At 33.4% G+C, this 11,467-nt stretch overlaps 1 protein-coding gene across 1 annotated transcript in view; it reads right to left on the reverse strand.

The window, feature by feature from the left end:
* LOC113494848 overlaps nucleotides 1-10,045 on the reverse strand; it is a 77,010-nt gene extending 66,965 nt beyond the window's left edge. The window contains exon 1 of the mRNA XM_026873350.1: nucleotides 9,566-10,045. Within this exon, the coding sequence (XP_026729151.1) occupies nucleotides 9,566-9,662 (97 nt within the window). The 5' untranslated portion in view covers nucleotides 9,663-10,045. The remainder of the gene's footprint in view (nucleotides 1-9,565) is intronic.
* Nucleotides 10,046-11,467: the final 1,422 nt, after the last annotated feature.

Here is an 11,467-nt window from a genome sequence, read left to right on the forward strand (position 1 = left end):
AACGCTAGACTGTTTACGTAAATGTGACTGACTGACGCCCGTACTCAAGAACATCTCGCTATCATATCATGCTATCTTTATCACTGACAAGCGGGATGACAAAGACAGATATATCCTAGTGAACTTTTATCATAGTGCTAGCCTTAAATACGTAAATGGCGTAACAATTCGTGTATTATACTTTGTCGCCTGAATACTTTCAAAACATTTTATTGGGTGGAATAAACTATACATTGTGAACGAATTTGCATTTAAATAAAGTTTGTTAAGTACCTACTTAAGTCTTAATGGTGTGACCTATAAGCGAAATTGGATTTATTTATGGTCAACAGTTACTCTTTTTACTATTTGTGCAGTTGGTGCATTATTTTTAGTAGGTCACGTAATATAAGCAAGGAATTGTGAGATACTTTAAGTGATAAAAGAAAACTTTTTCATACATTCTGTTAAATGAATTTATTTACAAAGAAAATGATAGGATACCTGAATTTCTAATCTTTTTGTAATATCATGTTTTATGCCTTCAACTGACTGTGGGTCAAAGGACCATCAATTAGTATAATCATAGCAAAAAGTTGAACTTGCATATGCTAGCGATCATAGCAGCACCAAACAACCGTTATATTACAACTGTCTATTTCAAGAATTTTATATAATCTTGTCTTTATTGTTTATCTCTTTTATTTTGAGTATATACTCTCAAAAGAGCCAAAATTTTGATCCTTATATTCAGAGACATACAAATATCTGTGCATGTATGTGTGATTCTGAATGAGTATTGTCTGTAGACAGTCAACTGTGCCACTTACCCTGACTGGACGGGACAATAGCGTTAATGTTAATGAAATATCGATCGCATCGCAATAGCTGATAGATTGATAGAAATATTGAACAGCAACATGGCTTTGTATCTAGTCACAGGGTATGTGGAATCTAGGTATTCTTTATAGTTGGTTTCAAAACGATCGTATTCCTTGTTACTTGCATCTGCGTTTAATTTTTGTTAGCATTTTTTTTATTACGAGTATAGGGAGTCTCGTCGCGTTGTCACTTCCCGTAACCTACAGGCTGGCATTAAGTTACACAAAGGATTTGCATTGTGGCAATGGCGCTTTCCTCTCGGGCACATTGACAGCCGACAGGGTTACAACCGACATCATAAAGGTTTTTTACAACCAAAGATGGTGGTGTTTTGCTGTCAATTATCCAAATTCAAAACGTACATAAAAAACTTTACAATAAAATTGAATACAAACAGTTTTCGAACATTAATAATACTATAAGAAACAATGTTTAATCTAATTTAAGTTGAAGACGAAGTCATCACACGGTACGGAAGACAAATTGGTATTTGTATAAAATTCGCATAATAACGTCGTCACACGAGTTTTGTGAAAAAAGCGAGTTTCTACATCAATAGCTCGTTACCGGGGTTCAAGAAATATTAAGTCACGTGAGTTCGTTTCGTTACGCAGCAAGTTAATTCAGTAGGCCAATTTGTTTCATAGCAATTTTTTTAGGCAATTTTTTTTCTTTTTTTTTGGTGACGTCTACCGCTATAATTTGGACACTTTTGTTAAATTTGGTTTGCAGTATGGCAAAATGTAAAACACAGCTATAGATCATAAAGATAGGATATTATTTTTGAACCTCCGGTAAATCCAAAGACGTATATGGATGAGAGTAAGAGTAATAAAATATTTGTAAATGCTTGTCACCAACCCGAAAGCTATGGGTAAACATAAGAGTAAGCTATATAACTTCACAAATTATATGATTGATGTCTCAAATTAAGAAATATTATTTTTAAAACCGTGTTATTTTTCGCCTTAGACGAAGTACATCCCAGTATTTATGCTCAACGTTTTCCGGGTCCTCATTGATTCTGTAATGGTAATTGAAATTCCATTTTGACAGTTGGAATCCATTAATCCATTTCAAGTGTCTTGTGTTGTCCATTCCGAGAGGGATAGCGGAATCATTAGCAATCAATTTGGTTCAGGACAAACAATAATGTGTTTTACTTATATAAATGGAAACGTTTTAACGAGGGTAACTGTTTTAGAAGCAGTTTTGGGTGATTTAGGTGGGCGATGTTGTGTAGATTGTAAGGAAAATGAGGAAATTGTGTTTTAGATGTGATGTGTATAGTACTTATACGTTTTAGCTAAGATTTTGTTCAACCATGTTGAACGCCATCTCTATTTACTTGTTTCTATGTCTGTCTACTTTTTCGTTTTTTTTTTATTTTTTAAACAGTACAATGAAAAGTATTTTTTTGTATGGGAATGACATTTTCGAACCGTGCATTTAACCATTAGCTATCTAATTTAATGTTTCTTAGCGCCTGTTTTAGGCCTACTAGAAATAAAATCATTATGATTTCGATTTTAAGAATATGTCGTTAAACGAATCCCTTATTGATTACAACCACATCTTAAGGGAAATATTTGTATATTATAGAATAAATTTAATAAATGACTATTTTCGACGCAATTGTCCCCAAAGTGATCTTCTGTTGGATCGTCTGACATGTCACTCGTGTGGTGAGGCACGCGTGACTTCAAGCGGGTGTAGAGATGACGCATCACTCACTCCGAGCGATGATAATGCGCTGTGCTATATACCGAGTATGATAACACTTGATTGGCAGTTGTTCTGTTTATTTCTGAATAAACGTGATTACAATCAAAATCTTTTCTATTTTTTGAAATTTTGTAGGATATCTAAAGAAGGGTTGTTATAAACAAAATCTAAAGTTTTGCTCATTAATACGCATGGGAAAGAGTAAGGCAGGAAAATACTTCACCTACATAAATTTAAATCTTTAATCCATTAAAATTATGAAATACCAACGTTATTTTATAATCTAGTCTGTTCTGTAAGACTACCAATTTCAGTCCACTTTTCTTGGCAGGCAGAAGCTCCTTGAATCCAGTAGTTAGTTGCTTACAAGGCATAAATGAGACCGCTTACATAAAGTACCAGGCTCTCACAGAATACAGGAGTCAAGAAGCTTTTTATTCGCTCAGTTAAACGAGGAACATTTTAACAAGACGAATTGTCGTTATCTTTTCAGGTTTGCTCAAAAATTTCCAGCATTTACCGTACCGTTGTCACTTAAAGGATCCTTACATCGGCTTTACTTACGTTATGTGTACGCATTATGTAAATATACGCTTTAATATATTCGTACATACTCAATTATGCAGAACCGCGGCAAATGTTATTATACCAAATTACACGAGAACATTTCAGTCAGATGTCAAACAATAGAAGGCAAACAATGTGAATACACGGGTGTCGACAGGCGGCGGTACCGAACCATTTTTTTTTGAAGATTTCACGAAGCGGCATTTTGAAGTCGTCCACAATTGTATAATTTCCAATAACACATGATGGGATCAATCTGTGTAAATTACAATTAAAGCAAATTATTAACCGCGGCTAGCACGTCAATACAAATAACTGTACAATTACACTAATACTTATTTAATATCAATTTAATGTATCCATGTTACAAATTCACTCTTCAAAAAACAAAAACGCATCGCTCCCGTACATCTTTACCTCCCGTATGTTACGTCTATACAATCGCACTAATGTAAGATTTGGATCTGTCACCGTGTACCGAGCATTTTAGCGAAATTATTGTTATTATATTATAGTGCACGGTCGTAATGGTGTGTTTAGTACGGAGGATCTCGGCACTCGCTGTATCGTGCCGGTTTTAGAATTTAAGATGGATTCCACTCGCGATTGTTCGCGCGGGCTTTACCGAGTTTAAGAGTGTTTGTTACTACCTGACGGATCCCATTTGTTCTTATTGCTGTGGGGAAGTTTTATTGCATTATATTTCCGTGAGATAATAGTTTTAATTTTGAGGTATAACGTTATCGCGTGGTTGGTAACAAAAGAAACATGCTCTAAATACACTGCCATTGAAGATTATTTATCATTGACGTGGTTAAAGTATCACTCCACAGTCACCTACTCGAATAACTTTATCAATGCAAACAATGGTAGAAACATCACTGGTGAAAAGAGAACTTACGGTTACTGTGCGGCAGAGATCGACATATTCAATATGACTTTTTCAACAACTTTACTGTACCGTATAACTTACCCCTTTCTCATTACTTATTCCTTTGCCTGCCTCCCTTTCGGATACAATCCCCAGGTGCGTAACAAACTATCCGAAGGCGAGCACTGATCACACTTATCAAAGGACGACACACAAATAGGCCAAGTTATCTCAATGCCAACGATACACTAAACTTTCGAAAGATTTATGTGTATTTGTGTATGGCTAGGGTTGTTCGGGTATGAAATTTCGGATACGCATTTGATACGGTACTGTGAAAGTTTTGGGTATAGTTTGAGTTACGTTCTTGGGTAAGACATTATTTCTGGCTATCCGAAACTTTCGGATATCAAATGCGAATTAGTTCATTAATTTAATTAGCAGTAATTTTTTTACGTCTTGATTATATATCAGATTTTTGATGAAAACTACATATCACTGTCAGTTTCGGATATTTAATTTTCGGATATCCGAAACTTCGGTTACAATAACCGAGTGTTATAACATCCCTGTTAGCGTTGTACACAATAATTGCTATACTATGATTTGTAGGCGGCACTGCAACGCAGTCCTTACTGCGTTAGCCGCCGATTTATGGTTAAACTTGGTAAATGTTATTTGTTGTGTTCAAGGTTGGGAGTCAGCTGCGCCCCGGGGTGAGTAAGTGATCAACGATTAGTGTATAACAATAGTTTTACTTATAACACGCTAATGGCTACGAAGACAGACGAAATTCAACCTTAAAGTCTTGATATAAAGTCGATCCCCTGGCAAAGAGAATTAAAATTTAACATGACACTAGGAAAAATTATGTAATGTATTTCTAGTTTTACTTGATGACAAAAGTAATTAATTATTTTATACTGTCATCTTTTCTTATCTAAAGTAGACTACGTCAGTTTTAGTATTCTGTAATCATATGTATTTGAAAAATCCACGTTTTATTAATATTTATCATTTTCCAAAATCCCAAAAATATCACACTAAATCAACCATTACCTAGGTATAATGAAACTTAAGTGTGAATTGTTTGAAATACTTTTTGAACCGCATTATTCTGTACGCTACAAAGCCCTTTTACCGCGTCCTAGCATTATGGCTTGTGAAAAACCAGCTGCGTGGTATTTTGCTAAGCTTCCTGGGACCCTAGTACCCAAACAAATCTTACATAGAATTCGGGCTTAGAATGAAATAAAACAAAATATTGCCTTAATTTTTTGAAAGAGGATGATCAGCTGAGCTGGTTAAAGTTATTTGAAAGTGTTTAAAATCTGAGAAAAATACTTTTTGACGTATCTGCTTGAATGTTAGGTTTGTTGCATTTACATGTTTTTAATTGGCCTGTATCTTCTCATGTATGTATACCTTGGTCATTCATATAACTCCTTTAGTCTTTTTGATTTTCTAACTGTTAAAACAGTGCTGATGTTTTTTATAAACTAAGATTTCCAAAAACCAGTCAGTAAGCTACCCATAGATACCTAATGAAATAAATAACTTTCAAATCAGAGTCAAACTACTACCTACATATGTACCATTTCTTCCCAAGTACTTGCAGCTATTACTTTTCTTTATACGCAAAGTAAAAAAAATCACGAACCCAAGTTTAAACAATAAAATAGTAAGTTAAAAGATTAAAATCGTGCTCAGCGACGGCTCGTTAATCTCAGTTTAGTATCTCAGCTACACATTTTAGTATGTTAGCTCATAATGCCCGTGCATTTTACATTTCCTTACGCCGTACATTTTGAGTATTTAAATTTCCTTTATTGTGTAAAGTTATGATTTAGTTTTAAAATGTATGCTCTGCTTTTTATCTCGCGTTTCATTTTCTAAATGGTGTTCTAAAGTGAGTTATTTTAAATAGACTTGGACGTTTGTTTGAGTACTTAGTTTTAATTTGACCTCTTTTGTTTACTACTAATGAAAAGTGCTTGGTTTACTTTTTTACTGTGAATTTCCCCTACCTTTAGGACATGTCATGTTATCATCGCTCAGTTAATCTTATATATTTCATGTGTAGAGCGTTTATTTACATTTTATCAGTACTGCATTCATCTACGTAGCATACTATGACATTTCTTAATCAATTCAGCTAAGTGAGATCTACTGATGGACGTAAGCCTGCCCTCAAATTGCACCGCAACACCCGGTCCTCCGCTTTCAGCATCCAGTCCAGACAAAAAGAACTTCAAATACAATGAAAAACACCTAGCTTACTAATACCACCTTTTATTATAAAAACAATTTACTAAAACCAGCATCCCTTAACGTTATCAAACAGCACGTATCTTCCAATAAATGTGGGCTATAACGTGTTTTGAGTCGAAATACAAAACTTGAACGACGTCGTACATCGCCGGCCTCCCGAGACAATGCACCACTGTCTACAGAGTAAATTGTGCAATATAACTGACAAATACTTGTACTTTATACATTGCTGTTTATGTTACGTATGTACGTGGGGTATTGCTTTGGGGAGCCGCAATGTGTATTAAACTCTTGAGTGGCGATAATCTCGTAATGTCGGTCGTGTTAAATTGTCAAGTGTCAGAAAGTTAATTAAAGTGTCATTGTATGGTGATTTATTACGAAGGTTTTATTTAAAATGAGTTGTTACAGATTCAGCGTAGTTAAGTTGGTGTTCTACTAACAATGATGTGGAAGGCAAACGTATGCAGAATTTTACCGATGTTGCTTAATAGGAACAACATATTAGAACGGCGTAACGATAATGATTCATGGTTAAAAGTGTCAAAACGGGTGTTTGCTAGAAATGAAAGTAACTATTATTTTTATATGGAATAGCCGTTGCCTTTTTTGGTACATAAAATACAGAAGCCTTTTTATTTATCATACATAGCAAAATAATTGGCAGATGGACGGCGACGATCTAAACACTTACGTTTTGGGCTGATTGCCTAGCTCTAAATGGCACTATATACGCTGTGGACATAGTAGGCTAAACAATAACCAAAAATGTTTCGCTTGACAGGCATAAGTAGTGAAAGAGAAATGTCTTCTATACCCAGCTGAGCGCAATACTGGACTTATTTGATGATTATTTATATTTTTTTTAATAAAATCAGCATCAAAATAACCATGTGCATCCATTCTTCAAATTTAGCCCCGAAACACTGAAACCCAATTTACTTATATACTTAACCTTCGAATAAAACAGTCTTAAGACTTTAATACAAGTAACTTATTAATCATTGAAATAAAACTATTTTTAAGGATTTTATCGCGGTTTAATTTAGATTTTAGTTCCCGACGTTTCGACGCCTTTGCAGGTATCATACGAAAGTAGTTTCATTTCAATGTCTTACATTCGCGTAAACCTAAGACACCAACTTATTATTCGTTATATATTCCAATTACAAATTCTCTTTTCAGAAATGCAAATACAAATGTATTAAATAGTATTGACACTGGCATGCTAGTACAACGTATGTGATCACCAATCACGCGAGGGGAATGCGGCGACCTCAATTGACTTTTGAACTCGAACGATATCCTGTTGTTATGTGTGATCTTAGGAGCGTTTAGGTCTGTTATGTGTTCTATGTTGAGTATTTATTGCTATTTTTGTACTATTTGCTGTAGATGTGGGTAATTGGGCTTGCAATTGAAAAAGAAAATAAAATAATTCGAGTCAAAAATGTGGTATTTATGAGTATATAATTATGACAGGCTTAGCTTGTTGCTCAATGAAATTAACTATATTTAAGAAGAGCAGTATTAAGCCGCGGTGATGGTTTTTGTTCCGTTATTTAAAAAGCTTTATAAAAAAATATGTTACACTAAGAATTAAAAATATTAATAAGTATACATGATATATAATAGCGAAAAATTTATATAATCTGTTGTGTTTCACTTCATGTCCTTCGCATCCCGTAATATATATACATAAGTATAAATACATGTTTTTTTTTGTTGACAATGCAAAACTCATTAAATTTTCGGTAGTTTGAAAAGATACTGAACTCGAAAGCTCAGTCAATCGTCTCTCTATCACCACTAGACAGTCGTCCACAATCTAATGAGGTGTGAAACGAATAAACGTAATATCAAGTTTATTAGACAATATATTAATAATTTGATTAAATTTTACGTCCACAATAACTTCAATATAAACGTTTAGTCATATTTCATAAATTAATTTCTCAGAGAAAGCACTTATGTTTCAATTCTAATAACTGCCTCGAGAGAACGTTAGTTTATAGGAAACGCCGTGTTTCAAATAATTACTGCAACACTTAATTAAACTGAAAGCTATAATTTGATACAATAATTTTATTCTCAGTACTATTCTGTAATAACCTAGATCTTGGAAAAGTGTACCTATATTATAATTATTTATTAAAGAAAATGTAATATGGAATGCAAGAAGGACTTCTTTGCATTTTGTTTATTGAATATAAAACTGGCCTATTCGCAGCTCATTTGGGTTATTTATAGAAAACATTCCTGACTATCAAACAATGTTAAAAAAAATCGGATTCAATAATAATGTTTATTAAGGTTCAAATTTCGACTTTCCAATCTTATTTTCTAACTACCACTTATTCATATACTTAAAAATGTGTTGTATGAAAAAACTAATTAAAGCTACTTGACCGTCATCATTCTTAGAAATTTTAATATAAATATCTATTCGCTAATACTTCTTATTAGATACGCGTTATTTTGTATTGGAGGGCCTTTGGAAGTCTCAAATACGTTGTGACACAGGTCCAACACGCGCCGGCCTTGCCGTGAATTCTACTATTAAAAGGCATTCGCCCATACTCTATTATGGAACAGATGAGCAACCTACAGTAATAATAAAAAAATACCTTTAAAAGAAGGATATAACAATATGATAAGATACGACTCTTTTGTTCTTAAATTTGTATATTTTTTTTTTTGTAATATTCTAGAATTATATCTTAAACATGTTATACAGAAACAGTAGTCATAGAAAAAAACAAATTGAATTTTACCCGGCGGTAAAATAAACAAAAAAGCAATGCAGATTCTGTGTTCCCATTCGTAAATATTAAACGAAATTAAATTTCACATTAAAGCATAGTCGTTAATTTTACCTGATTAGCCGTCGTATCTATATTGTATTCCTTATTTGATCCGATTGTGTGTTTGAGAGAACCGCATTTAAATAATTTTTACCCTCGTAAATAAATTCCATTTCCATTCATTAAAAAAAATGCATGGTTATTAATATCACAAGCAAACCCGTTTCAAATTCAATTAATAGCAGCTTTACTGAAACAAATCAAGTATTCGTCACTCGAACAATTTATATTTGTTCAATTCGACTGCTACACAATGCAGTCCGTCAAACTCAGAGAAACACAAGCAAGACAAACATGGAAACCATAATTTATAAGCCGACCAGTTCCTCCTTTGTTCCAACCGTCAAACTGCCAATCTATGCAATAAGCTAACCGCGCAGAAACTAAATTATTAACTCGTACTGACCCATTTTTGCAGGGTTACCGGCAGCCGTGTAGAAAAGACAAACCAACAGCATCAAAGTCCACTCCATTTTAGCACAATTCAAGTCACAACACTTCATACGAAATAAGATTTTTTTTTACCACGAATGTACTTTTTGTATCACATTTTTGTCCCGAAGCACTTTTTCATCGGTATCGTAGCACGTGCTACGTCGTAGCGCGTCGTGTCGTAGAGGCGTCCGCTCCGCGCTACGGCGCCCAGACAACTAAAGCAAGCTTCGGCCACGCTTACCAGTCGGCTGTTATTGATTCTTTAAAATGTTATTTTTGGTGATTTAATGTGTTATGATATAGATTGTGCTTATTTGTATGCCCCAGTTGTGTATTATTTTGTTATTTAATAAACATATTTTATAATTAAATGTTTTACTTGAATGTCATGTGGTACATTATTGTATTGTGTACAAAGTTGGCTAACCGCAGTGGATATTTTCAATTTCTTGTTATTCAATACATTTTTTTTGTGATATTTATTTAAACTTTCCATTTTGATTTTTTTTTTCAATACCAAGCAGTCTATGAAAACATTTAATGAATTTATTTCTTTAATAAAACATATTGAATATAAAATAACAAATTTTGGATGAACAGCAATATTTTTACCAATCTTCTCCTTTATTAACACCCAGTGAATCGCAGTTCATGTTAAAATATTAAGCCCATTCAGACATTTCGCCAAAACTTCCGCATGAAATGAAAAAAGCGAGTTTTTCTGAATGCTACAAAAATATATAGGTATTAAAGTTTTAAATTAAAAAAAGTTCATGAATATTTTGTTTACCTGGAAGTCTGTCTTGGTTCGTTCCGGTTGTTTGCTGGCCAATATTTTGAAAGGGAAAAACTGAAATATTTTCATTAGACGCGTATTTGTTAAATATTTATCTTCATAAAAGGTACCGAATTCTATTCTGAAGCGAACCAGACTGAAGCATTAAAATTAACTGTTTTTTTTAACGAATATTTTCAAAATTCTCTCTCAAGTGTCAATGTTGCCAATGAACATACATATCTCACTAAATTATATGAAGAAATCAATATTCGAACTATTCTATGTCCAGATACCGGTGCCACAACCTGTAGGCTAGGAATTTTTAATTTTAAAATCCCTCGCATTGCACCTCGGACGTCCTGCGGAATAATGACGCCATGAATGAGCTATATTAAATATTACCAGACCTTCATTTTAACGCAGATTTGAAATGCGTGGTATTAGATTTTCTTAAAGGTATTCGCAAATGAAAATGGTACAAGTTATTGCTGCGATTATTTTTTTTGTGAAAGATTTTTCTATAGTCTACTGAATATTTGATTTAAGGTTTTATTTAATAATGCATCATATATGTATTAACATTAAAACCAAATGGCATTGTACTAAGTATTTATTGTATTAACTAGCTGGACCGGGCAATCGGTGACATACCGTATCAAGAGAAGAAGTTTTTTTTTTATTCTCAAAATCGGATAGACTTTGTTTAAATAACCGTGTTGTATTGTACAGTCTAATAAAAAAATAATCCAACTCGAAGCTAAAATAATAATATTAAAATTACATTCAAAACAACTTAACCCTAATTTAACATAAAGCACTAACGTAACACTATATTAAGCCCGACAAGTGGGAGTGTACAAAAAGTACCAAAACGTACATTTATACACAGATGACGAATGACTGGGTGTTTGTAAGGGGCTCATTATCAAAACCGCTCGACTTTTTATGGCATTATATTACTCGAGTGATATAACCGTTGTTAGGAGACGTTGAAAGGAGACCTAGTATGTGGTAGTTGTAACTGAATTATGTATATTCCTCATTATAATTTTGGTGTTTAAAAACATTGTGTTCATTATATACCTACATCAATAG

The sequence above is a fragment of the Trichoplusia ni genome, chromosome 6 (assembly GCF_003590095.1).
Source record: "Trichoplusia ni isolate ovarian cell line Hi5 chromosome 6, tn1, whole genome shotgun sequence".
Taxonomy (NCBI): Eukaryota; Metazoa; Arthropoda; class Insecta; order Lepidoptera; family Noctuidae; genus Trichoplusia; species Trichoplusia ni.